Genomic DNA, 19,644 nt, shown 5'->3' on the forward strand with positions numbered 1-19,644 from the left:
ATAAAAATAAGTATTACCCTAAATTACAACTACACCTCTATTTCATTTTGCAATCCTGAATTGTGTAATGAGGATAGTAAATCCTTGCAACCTGCCTGGAAGACTAGGAGACATCTTGTGGGGAAAATGAAGATTCTTTTAAGATTATTATTTTGGGGGAAATTTTAGGCCTTTAATTGACAGGACAGCTGAAGACATGAAAGGGGAGAGAAAGGGGGGTCGAGATGCAGCAAAGGGACGCAGGTCGGAGTCAAACCTGGGCCCCCTGCACCGACGAGTAAACCCCTAAATATGGGCACCCGCTCTACCAACTGAGCTATCTGGGTGCCCCAAAATGAAGATTTGAACCTGACGGCGGCAGTAGAGGAAAGCTCATGGACAGTTAAAAATGCAAAGGATTTTGTGTCCAAGTGAAAAACAATCTGTTTACGGGGGAACACAAGTGTCCGGAGCTCATTGGCATCATTAGGAATCAACCTCTGGGGACCGCGAATAGCCACAGGAAATGCTATGACAATCTGCCAGCAGCTGTTAAGAGACTTTGCTGCAGAACAAATGGTCGGACAGACGGATCGAGCCACTGAACATCATTTCAGCCCCCTCACCAGACCCTGCCACTAGATTTTAAAAAATACCATACGGACCAAAGTGCTGTTCAAGGGGAAATGAATGATCAACATCACCATGATGTCTGCAGATGAACTAGGAGGACAAAATTGGGAAGGAAAACAATATCAAAGAAGCCACAATTCCAACCATTTGAAAAGAAATAGAATGAACCACTTGGATGTGGAACTGTTTCTACACAACGCATTCTTTTCTTTTCATCCACTGCAAGAGGCTTCAGCGCCCTCTCTCCCCTGTCGGCAGAGAGTCAGAGCTGCCGCTGCTCTAATCCAGCAGCACTCCCACTAGTGTGGCAGCAGAGGAACAAGGACATGCCAGTCTCCGGTCCACTCCTGAGGGTGCAAACCAACGCGGAGCACCAGGCGTCAGGGCTCCTCGTTACCCGACAGGGGAATAGATTCTAGAAAGACTGACAGGACGGCGGGATATTTGATCTGAACCAACACCTCAGGCATGACAGATTGGGATGTTCAGCACGTGCTCGCAGTGTTTTTCTGGTAAGCAATGCTTTGACCACTTATTACTCTCTCAATATGGCTCATTACCATATAGATAACTAGGTTTTGTTGCTATGGGCTACAGCTGGCGCAACAGGAAAAAAGGAAAAGAAAAGCCTATTTAAAAAAAACCATACCTTGAATGTGCCTTGTTAAATGAACACTTGTTCACAGTTCCTTATTTCCACATGAAATTATTTGGTTCCATGTAAATAAAAAGATATTTAACATGGAAGATCAAATCTACTTTTCTATTTTACACTTTAAAGTATTCTAATGTCCAGCTCCAGGTCATGCTACTCACACATGATCAGTGGGGATTTTACAGTTTTACTCAATCGCTTTGGCACATTTACTGTAACAAATGTTTAATTTGCAAAACTAAGAAATCCTCACACCACGTGTGACATTCAGCACATCACTCTGTGTGACTTCTCAGCTCATGGTAAAAATATAAAGAAATCCATCAACGAGTAATTTATTGCCATCAAAACAAAAGGTTTCTTAATCATTAGACCGAGACAGTCAAAATGCATAATCTTAAATCTCAAATGACAGTATGATGGTTACCCACTGTTGTGTATTCTATGTTGTCCAGTTGCTAACGTTGTGTATGGAGGCAGCGGAAAAGTATAGATGTCAGCCATGGCACAGGCTAGACTTTCTCATTGTGTGTACACACCTGCCAACCGCAAATACATAAAGAAAGCTTTTACAGAAAAAAGATATACAACAGCAACGTTATCAAGAAATACTGGACAAAATGTGCAAGAACAAAGAAAATACGCTGCAAAAGTGTCAACCTCAGGGGTCATCCAATCTCTTGTCTGGTCATGACATTTAATCAACATCACACCCCTAATATCCCTCCTCTCAATGCAATGAGGGAAAGATCTTTTGGCACGATGCAGCCAGCCCCCCCCCCCCCCCACCCCCAGAACATCTGCTGGGATTTATTCACCTGTCACCTGTTTGGTTGCTCTAAATTGTAAGGGAGTTGTTTTGTTCCACATCTATCCTACATCTATCCATCTATTCTGCATATAGGGAGTTACACAATTAACATCTGTATAATTGCATTTGAGAGTAATATGATTCAATAACAAGACTTACTTGGTGCATTTTGGGCCAAAGCAGTGATAAATGACTACGGTGACCTAATGTTCATATAAATAGTCATATAGTTTGATGAAGTTTAATAGTCATTCAATGATGTTTGAAAAAAAGACTGTAGCCACTCTAGGTTGTGAGAACGCCACCTGTCCTGTAACAGGTGACTTTACAGCACAGATGAGCCAACAAATCATTCTGCATTATGTCATTTGCTGAACATCTGTGCGTAAGGCACACTCATCTCCCTCCCACCACCGCACTTTATTCCAGATAATCCTTCATAGAATGCTTATTATCCTCCAATGCTTTTCTTTCACTTTTGTTGTCTGGTATGATGGGTAGGTGGCCACGACATTATACACAAATTTATCTTTAGCACTATACACTGTGACCTGGAAGTACATGTAATTTAAAAAAGTGTTTTTCCTCTATAGGTGGACCATAATCACGCCAAACATGCCACACATCACCAACAAACCTCTTTTCATGTAACGACTACTTGTTTGTGACGAAGGCTCAATATAGAGTTCCTTGCTGGGGCGCCTGGGTAGTTCACCTGGTAGGGCGTGCTCCCCATGTACAGAGGCCCAGTCCTCGCTGTAGCGGCCACGGGTTTGGTTCTGATCCTCGTCATTCTCCCTCTTTTCTCCCCTATCATGTCTATGCTGTCCTAGCAAATAAAGGGCTAGAATGTCCCAAAAATAATAAAAAAAAAGGTTCCTAGCTGAGAAGCACAAAGATCAGACATTTCTGGGACTAAACGAAAAATGAATTAATCCCGTCAGTCTTTTATTCAGTTTATGTTATCTCTCTTTTCCAGTTCATCTTAACACCATGAGAACACAAAGACCGTCATAACCGAGGAAACTCATATCTCATCAACTTGGCTCTACAAGCACACGGACAGACCAACCGACCAACAGACTACAGAAACAACTGTTGCATCATGGGGATTGCGGTGTACAACATCTCGGCCACCTCGGCCAGAGTGAGCTGGCCGTCGTCCCCCGGCTGCCTGGACACCTTCTATAGCGTCATGTATGACCCAAACTGGAATAGCCTGCTCATGGGATACAAGCGCAAGAGTTTCATGCATGAGGAACGCATCCCCGTCAGTCACACCAGCACGCACCTGGCCAACCTCCTCCCCCAGACTGCCTACTTCTTGTGCGTGACGTGTCAGGCAGCCAATCCGGTTCGCGACCAGTGCCAGGTGTTCAGCACTCTGAGGGACGGCAGAAAAGCTCACGACCGGGCCGGGTGGGAGCTCGCCATGGGCGTCTGGCTGACCTGCTGCATCTTGCTCCTGGTCATCGCCGGCATACTGTTGTGGGGGTGTCTCCACTCCATCTGCTCCATCCCCAGTCAGAACGCAGACGGCTGCCATGTTGTGACCCACTCAAACCGCCAAGACATGTCTGGATCTGGACGCCTCTACGCTCCCAGACGCACCAGCGAGGACAGCGCCAAACATGCCAGCATCATGCAGCCCCCCCTGTCCACGCAGACCACTGGCAACATAATTACCCAGGACCACGAGCTGAGGACACTCGCTAAGCTGTCTGGCACCGAGCCAGTATGAATCAACTGGATTGAGGTCATCAAAGCATTGTTGTGCCCAGACTGAATTATCCCAGAGTTTTTTCATCCAATGTTTAAATTCTACGGAAGCCCAGAAGGTGTGGTGGAGAAAAAAAATAGAAACTAATCTGTGAATGATAAATTACTAATCCGTGCTCTCGATTTATTGTCTCTTGTTTATTATCTTTAATGCATCTGCAGTTGTTGCACTCAAGATTTCATTAAATGGGTCTTTGTGCAATGAAAATAAAGGTTTATCTGTTCTTATCTCTCATCTTAAAACTCTGTGCTCTCTTAATAATTTGTGCTTGCCCTTGAAACATTACTAATATTAAACACACACACACACACACACACACTTTATCATCTGTTCTTCTTGCCATACTGCAACCATGACACTGCAAGCTTTACATGTATCACTTTGTGCATCTTGTACAAAAGAAAAAGCATTTGGCTGTTGCAGTCAGACAACTAACCTCAGGCCAACACCGTCAGATCGAATTCTTATTAAGTTTGACTATTTGGAACGGCCTTCAGTATTCTACTAAAATACAACAAATCTCACTTTGAATTAAAAAAACTAAAAACCCTGGCATAGATTAATGCACAAGAGAGCCTGGCAAGGCTGACCAGATTTATTAAAAAAATATGTCATGCAATTGCATTGTCAACTGGACAAAGCGACGCCGAAGCATCATGAAAAATGATGCTTTACGAAGCATTATGAAAAATGCATTAATATTACCTCTTAATATACTCAGTAAATGCCCTACTTAACTTCAAGTCTCCAACAAGCCTGACTTTCGACGGCGATTCAGGCATCACGTAACCGGTTTGTGGTACGTCTTATTGTATCAGGCTACATTACTACATGATTTAATTCAAAGTTATTTGTTATTATTTTGGATCAGGGATGGGGGACTTCTTCTTCTGCATGCCAGAGAGCCCTGAACTTTAATTTACCGACAGTTTCAATGTGTACGTGTTTTGTTATTTAATTGCCTGCCCTTTTAGAACAGCTGTCTGGGAGAAATGTCAACATGGGATTGATGGATGATGGACAGTCAGGTGACAGTCTGATTTCATCCACATCCCGCTGCATCCTCTGACCTAGCAGGAATGACGCACTAAATCAAGAGCACAAACGTTTCTCTGAGACACCCGTCAGGCTCTTACTGCGCCACTCCAAAGTTCTCATTGATAAATGTTCTGCAAATGTAACACTGAAACAATGACTCATCCTGTCTATATAATTTGCTCTTGTAAATAAGAAGCTCATAAAAAACTTTTTGATCAGTGTTCACTTTATCTCTCATATGTTTTTATATATTTCACACATCATTTACCAAATTGATTTTTTCCCATTTGTATTATATTTGGCTTCAACATGTGAGCATCAAAGAGGTTATACACACCCAGAAATTAAAAATATGCTCTTTTTTTCCATGCATGTAATCCAAGAAAATAAAGTGGTGATGTGGGTGATGAAAAAGTACTGACCTTTGACCCGTACAAGTACTGGGGCTGAGCGTTGGGTGGCTTGTCCCTCTGGAACTCCTGAGAGAAAGGCAGGACAGTGCGCACAAACCTGGACACACACAGAGAGAGTCATCAAACATGTATCGCTGTATCCAACATCTGGGTATGTAATAGGACTTGGTATTGTTAAAAAAATTTGAATATCGGTACCAATACCAATACCATGACTTCTATACCTGCTCCTAAACAATACTTCTTTTGATACCAATTTCATGACACAAAAAGAAATGACAACACCACACGTTATGGCACAAATCTTTTTGTTTATTTTCCAGCTCAGACTACGTGAGCCCCTTCTCTGTGTAACGTCGAGGTTTTCCTGCCTGTCTCTACTACATGTAACGTTAGACAGCCAATCACAGACACTATCAGATCATGGTAGAAGCATGCCGCAAGCCTATTGGCTCTCTGATGCTGATGAGATTTACTCCTTAGATATTAGAATTGGATATTGAATGACGAGGCATTTTTCAATACTCAATACTTTAAAAGCAATTAGGTTGGTGTTTTAAAAGCGTTGAATTTGGTACCCGGCCCTAGTATTTAATGCACATGGTGAAGCATCCGGGATCTCAATTCAGAACGAGCAGTGTTTCTTTTTTAAAAGTTGGTCTGACCCTGAGCGGGAGGTCTACAACCTGAGATCCCTGTTTGCCTGTATTATGTAATAAATGATTTGTGTGACTACCAAACGGCCATTTACCATGATGCCAGCACACTACCATGACACCTTAGCTGCAGAAAGAACAGGCAGAATATTGACAAAAACAGCTGACAGTGACTAAAGCTAACGCACCTGTTGGTGGAGCCGTTGTAGCAATAGTTGGGCAGGAAGTCATAATTGAGCTCCCAGAAGACGTGCAGCGTTATCCGGCCATAGGGCGCCGACACGTTGTGGTTGGCCTCGCGGAACATGGCGTCCAAGCTGTCCAGGGTCAGGTACTTACTGAGGAGCTTGTGTGTCATGCGGTTGATGTCCAGGAGACCTTCCAGTTCCTATACACAGAAAGAATAGTCCACAAGTGTACACCAACACACAGTAGTAGAACACACAAGGATGTTATGTATTTTTTCTTTTTAAGATTTAAAAAGGAACATACCATTATTGAGGTGAGGTCCTCACTCTCAAAGCGATTGATGGCCAGATCCAGAGACTTGTACAGGGCAGCTGAAATCCTCTGCGTGATGAGTCTGTTAAGATCAATGGAGCGGCCTAGAAGCTGAGATACAAAACCAGTTAGTTAGACGCAACATGGCGCTGGAATAACAAAGGTGGAAGTACAGAGCGGTCACAGTGCATATGACTGGTACCTGGACGTGGCGTTGCTTCAGCAGTGTTTCGTAGCGGTTGGAAGACGGCCAGGGAATGTTGGCCCCTTGGTTCTTGCAGTCGGCTCTCAAACGTTTGTCAAGCAGAAGACTGAGGGATTCAGATAAACCCAGAAGGAGTCAAGTTACTGGGACGGGGTGTTTCCATCAAAGAGTGACTCAAAATCAAAACAAAAAGTGCGTCACAACAGTGTTTCCCAACATTAACCTCCCAAATTAACTCAAAAGACACTGACATCAACAGCCTTGTTCCAAATAATCCCTTCAATTAATTACAAGTCAATGCTGAACAACACTACAAAAGTGGACTTGGACTAGAGTTTCATTGTTCTTTTCTTTATACAGTTAAATTGACAAGGCTACAAACCCTCACACACCAGGGGCGTTTGTGTGCTATTAGGTAGCACAACAATATTTTTTTTTTGAACGGTTGTTTTAAATACTAAGCGGAAAATCTTACACAATCTAGATTTTTCTGAGCTTTGCACCACAAATAAAGAAATCAACCAATGAAAGTACCCCTTGGGATACAAGTACCCTTGCTTGGAATCCCTTACTCAATCACTGACAACACAGGCAAACCCAGCACATCCTTACTTCTGGAACAATATGAAACGCAACGATATTTCACCTACCTTCCTGCTAGGATCTTGTAGTAGACAAATATCTGATCAGCCAGCTTGTAGACAAACTGATCAAAGCACAAGTTCACCTGAAATAACAAGAGAGGTTCAAATTAGCATGTGTGTGTGAAAACACGTTTTGAATATGTGATGATCATCTTAGTGGGGAAGAAACCACGATCACTCTTCCACTATCTGTCTGCAATTTTGGGATGTTGCCATTTTTTATTTGTATTAATTTAACACAATGTTTTGGTTATTACTAGGGAATGAAGTGAACTGACCATGGTGTTTTAGTGGTGGCTTGGTAAGAAAAATAACTATTTTTTTCACATGACAAAAAATAGACAAACCACAGTGTGTCCCTAACCTCTATTTACAATTTCAACTCTATTTTATTGAATATTTGATATTGATTCTATTTGTTGACATGGATAATGCTTATTCGTAGGCAGTCCTTTTTCCTGTTGCCAACTCTCTTTTATATCCAACAACTCCAAAGTACTGTAGTACATGCACACAACTACTACTACTGTTACTACATTAGTTGCATTATACAATTACACATTCTGTGTTGTTGCTTCTTAATTTCAAATCATCCAGTACGTACACCAAATATTTTATTACCTCAGCCTCTATTTCGTCATAGAGGAACTGCTTCTTGAATTTGGTCAGGGCGTAGTTTGCGCTGTCATTGTACAAATCCAGGGGATACAGCACATACCTGGAGGAGATTAAAGAAAACAACTTTATTTAAAAGAGCCTTCGTTTGAATTGCACTAAGTCTGTGTCCAACAGTATGAATACGGGCAGAGATTGGAATATGGCAACTTGTTCAAACGAAGGGAAGCTGACAGAAAGAGCCTCCCCGGGGGGTTAGAGACTGCTGACAATGTTGCGGGATACAAAAGGTGCAGAACCAATATATTAGTCAAACCAGATTAATCCAATCCTGAAGACCCCAGTCTGGGAAAACCTGTCAAGCGTTTTCAGTCGGAAATGTAAAATTTAAATTTTGGGGATTAATTATATTAAATTAACATAAATGAGTGTACTGCACTGTTTATCAATGTGAACTGTTCCCACATACTTTACACTCAGTTTCATAAATTATTGAACAGCAATTTATTTGGGTTGCATAACATGATACCGTTAATATTAATGTATACATTTGTTTTTGCATTTTTGGGAGAACCGTTAAAGAATTAGAGCATTTATGATTTATGCCAGTTGATGTGCTTAATGGCTTATGTAAAAACCTGCCTAGTATCAACATAATCCTACAGCAAAGACAACATTTCTGCTTAATCCCAACCGAGGCTTTTACCCAGGGTCCTTCTTGAAAACATAAGATCGACAAGACAAGAACTAACAACCACTGAAGAGTCTGAATGCATCTGGCCAGTCACACAACTAACAATCCCACACAAACATTGAAGTCCAAAATGTGGTTAGAAGAAGGCAAATATACAGTGTGGCATTTTAGTACTTCCACCCTTCAAATTACTCTGTGGAGAACACGTCTGTTACATGAATGAACCAAACCTGCTGCGTTAAGAACGGAGCCTTCATACACATGGCACACGTTGGCATTTTTAAACCTATAATTGTTGCTTCTCAATATCCCAAAAAAAGTGTAATTACCCCAGAGTGCTACACAACAGTTTCTCTAGACCTCTGAACTTTAAAAGACAGAGCCTTGGTTGGTCTATTGTCCAACTGCTTGATGGATGAACCACATGCTGATTTCAACTATTGTGATAAAGCTAATACAAGCTAGAGAAAAGCTCAGAGGAAGACGTCAGGATGCCTAAAGAATGATAGCAGGACATTTAGTAGGAATGAGAGAAGAAAGCATGTCTACAGCCCAGAAAGCAGAAGCAGCACGTTAGCAGAGCACCAGCAGCTTCACTGTTCTGTCGGCGTCTAAAAAGGATGCGTTCAGGCACAGTTTAGAGTGTGGGTCAACCGTGTTTTGGAGGCACTCAGAACCCAGCTTTTAATCACTACAGTTAGGTTGGAAAACTGGAAGAAATAAAGCTTAAGTCCCAATAATATGCTTTGGGGGCGTTTTTACACAAATGAGTAGCAAAAGTGAAACGTTGTGTTAGCGTGCATGAGACAAACAACAACAACAAACGTTATGAGTGTGAAACTGAAGTGGAAAGTGGAATCCTTTATCACAGTACACAGAATATACTGTATAATCTGCTTACTCCATCATGGAAGCTTCCTTGGTCTCCAGGATGTGGTCAGTGAGGATCCAGGGCATGGACATCTCGATGGGGAACTGGATCCTGCGGCCCATTGTGAGCTCCAGGAAGAACTCCCTGAACCAGAGCTGGGAAAGGTCACAACACTGCTGCAAGGTCTCTGTATTGGAAGAGGAAGAGGACAGCTTTTACGAGAAACTCTGCATCATAGAGCAGTTCCATAGCAAGCAAAGGGCTGTCAAAGAGCTACGGGGTCAAGCGGTCCCTTTTTCTTACCACTGAAGTTCAGCAGATGCGTGTAAAAGAAGGACTCGCGGTGGAACTTCTCCATGTCCAGGATGGTGGGGCCATCCAGACTGCTGCGCAGAGTCTTCTTAGAGCCACTTTTGTCAGCAATGAGAGACTCCAGCATAGTCCTCACCATGTAAAGCTGGGTAGAAAGAAAAGAAACATCCTTGAAATACTGGTATTCTTATCTCATTCCAACCTAAGATAAGAAGCATTTGTTACCAATTTATTACAAGGAATGCCCCTCGCAGGGGGGTCCATCTCTGTACTTTCTCAAGTCTAGGATAAGGTTTTTTAATTTGTTCTTGTTTTTATTTAGTGTCAGGTTGTTGTTGGAACATCACACTGGACCTCGCCTCGGGAGGCAGATGAACCCTCCCTCCGAGATGAGTCCCACCTCAAATTATGTACAGAGCATGTGTAAAAGCTCTTCTCTCTGTGTTGCCTCCTACAAGTCACAGAATATTATCTAATTAAAAGCAACATTTACTAAGAATTTTTAAACCATAACATACATGCATCAGCGGGGAGGCTGAAGTGCGCTGAGATCACCTAACTGGGTGACAGAGAGTAGCTGTTTAGCTGGGCTTTGTAGTCCTCCACCTGGAATCCAGATTAGTTCTTGGAACTGAGCCTTAAGCTGATCAGTTTGGTTTACGCAACATAAGGGATGCTGCCAATTTGTGTCAGAGATATAATATATATACACAAAAAGCAAATTAGCACAGATGATTAATAGTCAGCACTGTGTTGGGTGGATTTAAAGAAAGAATAATGACGTATTAAAGTCTTCCAGAAAGACCTGGAAAGAGAACAATCCAAAATACCGAGCAGGCTGGTTCATGAGGCGGAGCCCTGCCTGAGATTTTCTTGGCTTATATATTATCTCTCTTAACATGGAATGATTCAACTCTGACATCTCTGAGAAGCCAACGGGCGCTGTGAGCTTTATAAGCGTGATTACTGTGCTGGGTCACAGTCCAAGGTAAGGTGGTGGGAAAGGATATCGATAGTAAAATGTTGATACGAGGAGTGTTTTATAGGCAAAGGCGCAGAGGTGAGACCTGTGTACTGGAGGGCCCCACTGCTCGGCGAGGAACCTTGATATCAAAACCCCCCTTGGGATCTTTTTCTCCCCGGAGGGCAGGGTCGTTGGGTGGCTCCCGGCCCGTCTCCCAGTCGCACACTGTCTTCCGGATGGCCTGGAGGACGCTGCAATGAGAGGACATTTCAAAAACTGCAATGAGTTTTCTCCTCAACCGTTGGAATTGCTGCACACAACTTCCTTTGTGAATTATGAATGTGATAAATTGCGCGGAAAATGTTGTTGCTAGCGACAAATTAGCTGGAGGGCCTAAGCGACTCGGTAGGGTGTTTTTTTTTACCACAACCGAGATTTCTAAAAGGAGCAGCTGCACACAAGTTCACTGGCGCGTGTCTGTGCAATCTGCAGGAAAACAGATTCACCATCACCTCCAATATTGCAATACTCAAAAAGTAATATAGTAATGTATGGTTATGAAAAGAGTAATATTTAAAGTTAAGATTTTAAAAATTTGTTTCTGTCCACTTGATGAATGCAAGTCAAATCTTCACTCTCCATTTAGCTGGGTTTTACTCTCCACCAGACCACCATGACCAGTGACCAAAGTCTCCCATCACAGTTAGATTATCCCAAACCTGGAACCAGAGCCCACAGGAGATGCACATGTCTATATTTCTCTCAGACCACTTGTATTATAATATGTTGAAAGGCCAAAAATAAAAGGCCAACCACAGCAATGAATGTACTCATATACTTATACTCATATTCTTCACTGACGAGGGAGCTTTCAAAATTGTTAGCCACTTTTTGATCCAAAAAAACTCTTAAACTACTTGTGTAGCATAATCTAAGTATCCACTTTGAAATTCATGTTTTTAATAACTATTGCCACCTCTCAAAATCCTCTCAAGTCTGGCTCTAGTTGGTTCTTTGGCCAGAACTGCCACTCGGCCTCAGCTCAGTCTGGGAGTACAAGGGCAACGTTTTCTGCATTCTCAGGAACAGGGATTGAATAATTTACGCAGCCATGCCTTTGGGTGTTGAACACAATAATGTATGTATGGGTGCTGTGTGACAATCTGCAGCTGAGATGTGAATGTGATTACTTGAGTAATTTTGACTGTGGTGCAGTTGTGGGAACAGTAAAAAGTTATACTGGGAAATAGCTGTCATGTGAATATGTGAAACCTTTAGACAGGGAAAACAGCTTTGAGGCGAGGCAAGCCAGACACAGGAGTGTTCCAGAGTAAGATAAGATACACTTGAGGGGGGGTTGCAGCTGTGACTGTGTGAAGAAACATAACAGTGGTCCAAACCTCTGGATGACATTCTTCTTCTTCTTGATGGCTTGTCGCAGTGGTTCGCGCAAAGTGACCTGAGCAAAGTCCTGCAGAGCCGAGTAGATGGTGTGGCGGATGGCGTGATTGAACACACTCTCCATGCGTCCCATCAACACCTGCAGTCCCTTTATCATTGCCATCACCTGCCAAAAGCACAACATTTAATCACCGACGAGACCACCAGCAGTTCAAAAACATCTATGTGTGCGATGAAGTCGGAACTGACCTCCACCAGAGCAAACTTCTCCTCGCATGTGTAGTTGTATCTGGTGGCTCTCTCGTACTCCTCAGCGTTGTCAGGGCACTCTTTGTTGGAGTACTTGTCGGTTGGATGAACTAGTTTCCAGGAGTACTGTGGGGGAAGTTCAAAGGTTTTTAAGAGATGTTGTCTAAAGAAATCCCACAACAACCATAAACCGTTGTAGCCATACCGTATTGACCCAAATATAAGACGACCCTGATTATAACGATCCCCTCTTTTTCAAGACTCACTTTTGGAAAAAGACTTTTTGAAGTCCAAATCTTGTTTTTAAAATAAAATTACTTTATTTGAAATTATTGATATTAAAAACACATTGAATACACTAAGGGAGGCTGTGGCTTTTAACATTTTTCAAATACAATCTTTTTTTTTTAATGTCTTTTAAATAAAGTTTTCACATTTAAACAAAATAAAACATAATCACATTTGTAAATAAACAACTTATGGTATTTAACTCAAATACCATACAAATCAAAGTAAACGGTAGTCTATTGGTGGGCCTGTTTCTAATAACAATTAGCTTGTTGAAGTTAATTTGAGTGAAAATAGAGTTAGTGTCGATTCCTCTCCACAGCGCAACAAAAAACCGAGTGCTTCAATTTACATTACCGCTCGGGTCGGGTTGGGATATAAAAAACAGACTGCTTGTAGTATTCTGGTCAGGCTCGGTTACTACTGTTTAGTTCAGACAGAAACACTGTAGGTGGCCCGAGCCGGAGCTCACTGTCACTAATCAATCCCATGCTCAGGATCTACCGCTCGTCATCCCTGCTGCCAGGTGAGCACTTATCAGACGTATTTCCAGGGAAAAAAATTACTGTATTTATTTATTATGTATAATTTACTTATTTTTGGACCATTACCGTTATTATACTTGAAGACCCTTTTCAAGTCTTTGCCGTGTCTAAGAATTTACACAATGAATAAAAAGTAATCAATGAGGTCTCCATTATAGCTCAAGAAAACTGATTAGAAATCAGATTCTTTTCTTTCTTTGCACATGTGCTTCCTCACCACTTCCATGACGTGAGCGCTCCACTGGGAGAGCAGCTGGATGCCCTGCAGGGCCAAGTCAAACAGCTTCCTGTACTCAACATCAGTCTTTTGGGCTTCCTGACGCCCTGATCCAGTCACCACCTACACGGACACAGATTAACACACTTTACCATGCTGAACCCAAAGCTGCCTGCCCACACCATGAAATCGGGACCTGAAGGAAGAAGAAGTGGCCAGACCTAATGAAACGTACTGAGTGAGAGCAAAAAGAAACGGGAGAAAGTTGCACCAATCAGGGTGTGACCAATACAATGACTTTCTCATCTTGTACAGTTTCTGTCCTCAGTGTGTCAGCAACTCTGATCTATGGATCAGTCAGTTACATTTCCATCTGAATAACACTGAATTGTGACTCCTGGAAATCCTCTGGGGCAACAAATCTGCTGAAAAGCTTGTTAAATGACTGATGGTAATTTAAATTCTCACAACAGAAAAAGCTTTTGAAGCCTACTTTTACAGAAGCTTGTCTGTCAAAACAGCCAGGTGGTGGATGTACTTTACCTTTTTCACGGGGCTTATACCTGAGTAAAAGGTAAACAATAGCAATGTAGTGATCCACCCTTCAGCAGTATCAGCATATACTCGCTCGAAAGACAATCTAACACCTTGACAACGATCAGAGAACCTGGGTGTCTCACTTCAACCACGAATAATTCGCTATTCATACTAACCTCGCTGTTGCTATAGCGAGCCAGCTCCGAGATGAAGCGCATGTGATCCTCGCGGATCTGAATCATCTGCTCGCAGATGTTGTACTGGGGGCTGCTGGATATAGACGTGCAAGTCCACCTAGGGGGTAATACAGAGTGAATGCAAGAAAAAACACACAGGGATTACCGGAGAAGAAGATGGTACCATACATGTAGCCAGAAGGGACACAGTGATGCACAGGAAGTCAAAATCTAACATAATAATATAATTTTAATATTTTCACCCAGGAAATGTGTGTTTTAATCCAAACCAACAACAATAAAACACTCGCTTAACGTTTTGGAATGTGAAGTAGTTTAACAAAAGAAACCAACAGACATTTTACTTTCACTCTTTTACTTATTTGACAGTCCCAGCTCATAGACACCCCCTGTTCATAAAAAGGTGAATTCCTCTGACCTAGATTTGTTCTCCTCAAAGTGAGCACTGGTCTTGATGTACCGGGACAACTCAATCTGCATGTCGCCAAACAGAGGGACCACCTGCAGTTGCTGTGAACACCAACAACAAACAGATGTGCATATTTATACAATATTAAACAAAGGTACAAATAATTACTGAATAAATAAAAATACTGAACAATATTAGCAACCATCCCCATGTGTGTGTACACTTCCATACCTTGAAAAACTTGTCAATCTTGGTCAGGTTTATTCTCTTCTTGGCATCTAGCTTGTAGATGTTGCTGCTGTTTCCATCCATGAGGTACAAGCCGAATCCCATCACCTAGGAAGAGGAACAGTGGTTCCATTACTGTCAACAACGCTCCAGAACAATTGAATGAGTAGTTTAGTATAGTGAGATCACATATGTGTATTTGTCTACACTTTTTACTTTCTTTTCAAAGATCTAGAGGGATAAAATCAATATAGTACACCACAAACCTCTCAATCTACATTTACGGTATATGATGCTGTCTTAAGTGCTTGGGTACACATGTTAGTCATTCTTTCCTAAGCTATGTAAGGGTGTGAATGTGGATTTAGTGGGAAAATAAGATGGGTGGAACTGGTACATCATCACCGGTCCTTTTCACGTTACTTTACTGCCCCTGTCATTTTGTTACTATAATTCCGTATAATTATGTGCAAAAACAACAAAGAAAGAAGAATGTATGAGACCAGAGAAGCAGTCATTAACCAATCCCATCTTGCAGATGCAGGGCCTTACTCACTTTGAGCAGCATGTGTTTCTCATTGGGAGTGAGGTACATCTTGTCCTCGTAGTAGTCGACACACAGGTTAACAATATCTGCCAGCAGCTCCTCATATCCATTAATCACCTCCAGCTGCTGCTGCAGAGACTGGCAGACAGTACACAATAGATTGAATATTGGAATTCACTAATTCAACTTTTCCTCATTGCATGCTCTCACACACAGACACAGACACAGACACAGACACAGACACACACACACACACACACACACACACACACACACACACACACACACACACACACACACACACACACACACACACACACACACACACACACACACACACACACACACACACACACACACACACACACACACACACACACACACACACACACACACACACACACACACACACACACACACACACACACACACACACACACACACACACACACGTACCAAACTCATTTTAGTACATGGGCCACATATCCCTAATTTGATCTCAAGTGGACCAGACATGTAAACCACTCTGGAAGATCAAAAACTGTTTTCTTGTCAGCTTGATGTTGGCAAACACAAGTTGCTTCAGCTACGACAGCGTTCGAAGGCCATTGTAAGGAAAACAATTATGCTGGGCGGTTCTGGCCCATGGGCCGTATGTTTAACACCCCTGCTCTAACAGGATGTACTGTACATTGTGATGATAGCAAGGCCAGAAAACTGGTGCATATCACTCTGTGGCTTTGGCCTTTTTATTGACAAAAGTCGGCGGGTCTATTAAATGCTATGTATTTCTGCAGATGCTCCAGACCGGTCTGGGAACACTGAAACGGGTTTAAGAAAAGAGCAACAACACCACCCAGCAGTTAAGAACTTGTCATTTTAAGGTGAACATGATCTAATCGTAATAATGTTGAATGAACAGTATGATGCACATCTGACCAACCTGGGTAATTTTGTTGTGGTTTGCCAGGAACATGGACAGGTTCTGAGACTCCTGGATCGATGAAGGCTCAGACATTTTTCTGAGGAACTGGGCGGCGCTGGGCAAAGGTAAGAGACAGATTTTGTTGGATTAAAAGAAGAAAAATAACAATTCACACCAAGCGAAAATTAAACATCTTCCTTCTATCAGTTTATAAAGCCACCTCCCCAGGGCCCACATCATTGTCCAGCTGCTCTATCAAATATTAAGAAAATTATATAATGCAGTCTTCGAATTCAAACAGATGATTCTCCATGCCTTCCTTAAAGCTGTGGTAGGCAATTTAATTTTTGCGTTGTTAGGCAAAAAAATCCAAAACAATCTTTCAACATCTTGTAATTCAAGGGGTCTGAGAGAAAACTAGACTTCTGCACTGCTCTATTTTCAGGCTTTAGAAAATCTTCCTGTAACAGGAGACTTTGGCCAATTACAAATGATTGCAGAGAGAGAAAGCATTCCTATTGGCTGTTCTGTCCACTCATTGCCTTTGCTACAAAAAGGGGAAAAGGGGGAGGTGCAGGATGAGGACTCACTCAACTTCAAGTTCTAGCAGGCGTTTTCCTTTTGCTTTCCTCTAACTGCAGCTTTATGAATTACTGTGTTTTTTTTAATAGGGGTATGATATCAAAATGTGACAATATTTGTTGTCAACATGAAAAGTAGTCTCGTGATATCAGTACACAAGTGCAGACCAGCAGCGAGCATGGAGTCTGGCTATGACTGTGTCAGTGTCTCGTCACTCCTAGTTGTTAGGTTTTCCAGTAATTCCAAAGTAATCCAGTGGTAGTTGTAGAATAACGGGAACATTGCAAACAGGAATTGTTAACAGCTGATTGGGCATGCTCTTAATGGTGCCAATCAGCCAGCGTAAGTAAAGGCTTAGAAAAACAAATTTCCAAGCTAAATCACTGAATCCATGGCATTATACTTCCTGTTTATCCCTAAAACAATGGGAACTGTAGTTTGAAAACATAGCTCATTATATTTCTGAAACACTGACATGCTCTTCTAACCTATCCATACATATACAGCTAGTTACTATCTCCCCTGGGTTGAAAACCGAGACACCTGGTTGACACAAATGCGTTTAAGCAGTGAAGTATTGGAAGGACAGAGAATGGTCTTAATGGGCGCTGAGTGATGCTGCCATCTAGTGTCCGAGGTTATCAAGTGTGTGAATGTATGCACTTTGTCACTTTCAATGTTCCTGAATACCGTTTGTAGGCGGAGTGGTCGTTCTTCACGCTGCATTTCATGTTCTTCAGCTCATCCAGCACAGCGAACATGTTGATGAACTTTCCGAGGGTTAGCAGGTATGCCTCCGAGACAAAGTCTTTTCTGCGCTCGATGTGACAGAGACGACGCACTTCTCCGCAGAAGCGGTCGATTGCTGTGCGCTTAAGGAGAAAAAGACAGAAATGATTGGGTTTTTTACAGCATTGCCAGAAGGCCGCCAAGGAGAGTCCCCGCTGAATGTAGAATGTAATTCACCTGGAAGTACATGAAATTCATCAGCTTGGTGACTTCCGGCTCTAGGACCTCCACGGTCTTCTCGTAGATCTCCACTCTGTTGGGCTGTTCGTTGCATTTCACCTAAGAGAGAAACAGACAAACGGTAAAACAGGAAGTATTGTTATGGGAAAAGCAAGGTTACAGTATAATGTGGAGAAACTTTCTGGATTAACTGTTCTGTCAACAACATGTCAGAAAAGTGTTAAAAAACAAATCAATTTTTCAGAGTGACACATTTAAATTGCACATTTTGTCCCACCAACAGGCCCAAACCCATAGTTTGACTAACTGTCTCATGAGAGCACACAATGTTACCAGACACACAGTGATCACCTGTGGTATCGCACGCGAGCAGCTCCTCCAGGTGTACAGCATGATGGCGTACTCCTGCCCCTCCTCCAACATCACATTCTAATCCAACAAACAAAACCAGTCAGTCTCATCGAAAACTGAAGATCAACTGATCATCGAAACAACAAACAATCAAACTCACATTTTCTAAACTAAATCCAGACACAAAACAAGACACATAAGGACTTCAAAATGCATGCACCATTGCTTCTCTTCTGTGTCATTTAATCCCAGTGGTTGGCAGGGAAGTGCATTAGTGCTTTCAAGCCAGCCGTGCCTTCATACAAAGTGCTGTTTGATTCAGACCCCGAGCAAGTATCCCTCACTAATTAGGCACAAAGCCCTACTATTCCTGTTAAGAGGAGGTCCAAAGCATCCGTTTGTCCCTGGGCCATTTGCTTCTGGGCCTGGATCCTAGAGGCTGCCTGCTAGACAATACCAAATGCTCTGGTTGGAAAGGCAGATCCTCTTCACAACAAGCCCTTGACCTCATTCTGGTGGATTCATGTTTCCCACCAAGCCATTACTCAGGTTAAAGAGAACTGACAGTGAAAAATGAATAGCTAAAAAGGGATTTCCCAGAGGTGGGACCCTCCTACTGTACCATGCTGGAGTGGACCGTGGCCTGCTCAATGTATCTGGCGATGCCGGTGACAAACGCATTTCGGTCCTCAAAGTTGGTGTTGAAGTTGGGCTGTGGGAAGATGGGAAATGAGGTTTACAAATCAATGACACAAAGGTATGGAACATAATATAAAACATGTTAGGGAGCACCTTGGTAGAGGAGGGGTGACAGCACATGCAACCGAATACCAGGTTCAATTCCAGCCTCGGGACCTCTGTTGCAGGTCATACACCTTGTCTTTTACCCAAATAAATTCATATTTCTGCTTTAATCGTTACTACATTTTGCATGGAAATGTATTCCAGTGTTTACTAATCAAACAGTTAGCCAGAATGGTGCATTCATGTGCCATCGTTAGTGGACTTGTGCATGTAATCTTTTTCTTTTGCAGCCTGCCACTAATAAATCTAATCCTGTTAGAAACACTGGTTTCTATCATCTTTTGTAATGTTTTGGTAAAACACAGACAACTAGATTGTTTCTCAATCCTGTTCCCTTAATGTACAACGGCCCAACAGCGCAGGTGGCACAAGAGAAGCAACAATTAGCACTCTTTAAAAAAATATTGATAATGCTACATTATATTTTGATCAGTTAAACCATTTGGGGAATATACATATGTAGATATTGTTACTTAATTGTTTGCAATTTACATTTTTTGTTTATGGCTTTATGTGTCTGTTCTCATAGCAGTTTATTTCTGTTAATGAAATACACTCACCGGCCACTTTATTAGGTACACCTGTCCAACTGCTCGTTAACACTTAATTTCTAAGCAGCCAATC

The 19,644-nt window shown here is 42.2% G+C and overlaps 2 protein-coding genes across 4 annotated transcripts in view; one reads left to right on the plus strand and one right to left on the minus strand.

Annotated features, from left to right (window-relative positions):
* The window catches only part of cyfip1 (cytoplasmic FMR1 interacting protein 1), a 32,760-nt gene that overhangs the window by 6,649 nt on the left and 6,467 nt on the right, over positions 1-19,644 (minus strand). For 2 of the 3 annotated variants that reach the window (XM_034880770.1, XM_034880769.1), the window contains exons 3-23: positions 18,839-18,928; positions 18,217-18,294; positions 17,863-17,964; positions 17,587-17,768; positions 16,333-16,429; positions 15,399-15,527; positions 14,846-14,950; positions 14,624-14,715; positions 14,185-14,302; positions 13,472-13,594; positions 12,422-12,547; positions 12,172-12,338; positions 10,875-11,022; positions 9,799-9,952; positions 9,526-9,682; positions 7,937-8,033; positions 7,322-7,398; positions 6,669-6,777; positions 6,458-6,577; positions 6,154-6,353; positions 5,319-5,406 (exon numbers count right to left, since the gene is read on the minus strand). In XM_034880770.1, the coding sequence (XP_034736661.1) occupies positions 5,319-5,406; positions 6,154-6,353; positions 6,458-6,577; positions 6,669-6,777; positions 7,322-7,398; positions 7,937-8,033; positions 9,526-9,682; positions 9,799-9,952; positions 10,875-11,022; positions 12,172-12,338; positions 12,422-12,547; positions 13,472-13,594; positions 14,185-14,302; positions 14,624-14,715; positions 14,846-14,950; positions 15,399-15,527; positions 16,333-16,429; positions 17,587-17,768; positions 17,863-17,964; positions 18,217-18,294; positions 18,839-18,928 (2,559 nt within the window). Of the gene's footprint in view, positions 1-5,318; positions 5,407-6,153; positions 6,354-6,457; positions 6,578-6,668; positions 6,778-7,321; positions 7,399-7,936; positions 8,034-9,525; positions 9,683-9,798; positions 9,953-10,874; positions 11,023-12,171; positions 12,339-12,421; positions 12,548-13,471; positions 13,595-14,184; positions 14,303-14,623; positions 14,716-14,845; positions 14,951-15,398; positions 15,528-16,332; positions 16,430-17,586; positions 17,769-17,862; positions 17,965-18,216; positions 18,295-18,838; positions 18,929-19,359; positions 19,404-19,644 lie in introns of those variants that run through there. The other variant, XM_034880771.1, reaches the window with a different exon arrangement.
* On the plus strand, positions 752-5,036 carry LOC117950114 (fibronectin type III domain-containing protein 9). Its single transcript, XM_034880850.1, has 2 exons — positions 752-1,124; positions 3,058-5,036. Exon 2 carries the CDS (start codon positions 3,184-3,186, stop codon positions 3,817-3,819), a length of 636 nt encoding a protein of 211 aa, XP_034736741.1. The 5' UTR covers positions 752-1,124; positions 3,058-3,183; the 3' UTR covers positions 3,820-5,036.

This window comes from Etheostoma cragini, chromosome 9 (genome assembly GCF_013103735.1).
Source record: "Etheostoma cragini isolate CJK2018 chromosome 9, CSU_Ecrag_1.0, whole genome shotgun sequence".
Classification (NCBI taxonomy): domain Eukaryota; kingdom Metazoa; phylum Chordata; class Actinopteri; order Perciformes; family Percidae; genus Etheostoma; species Etheostoma cragini.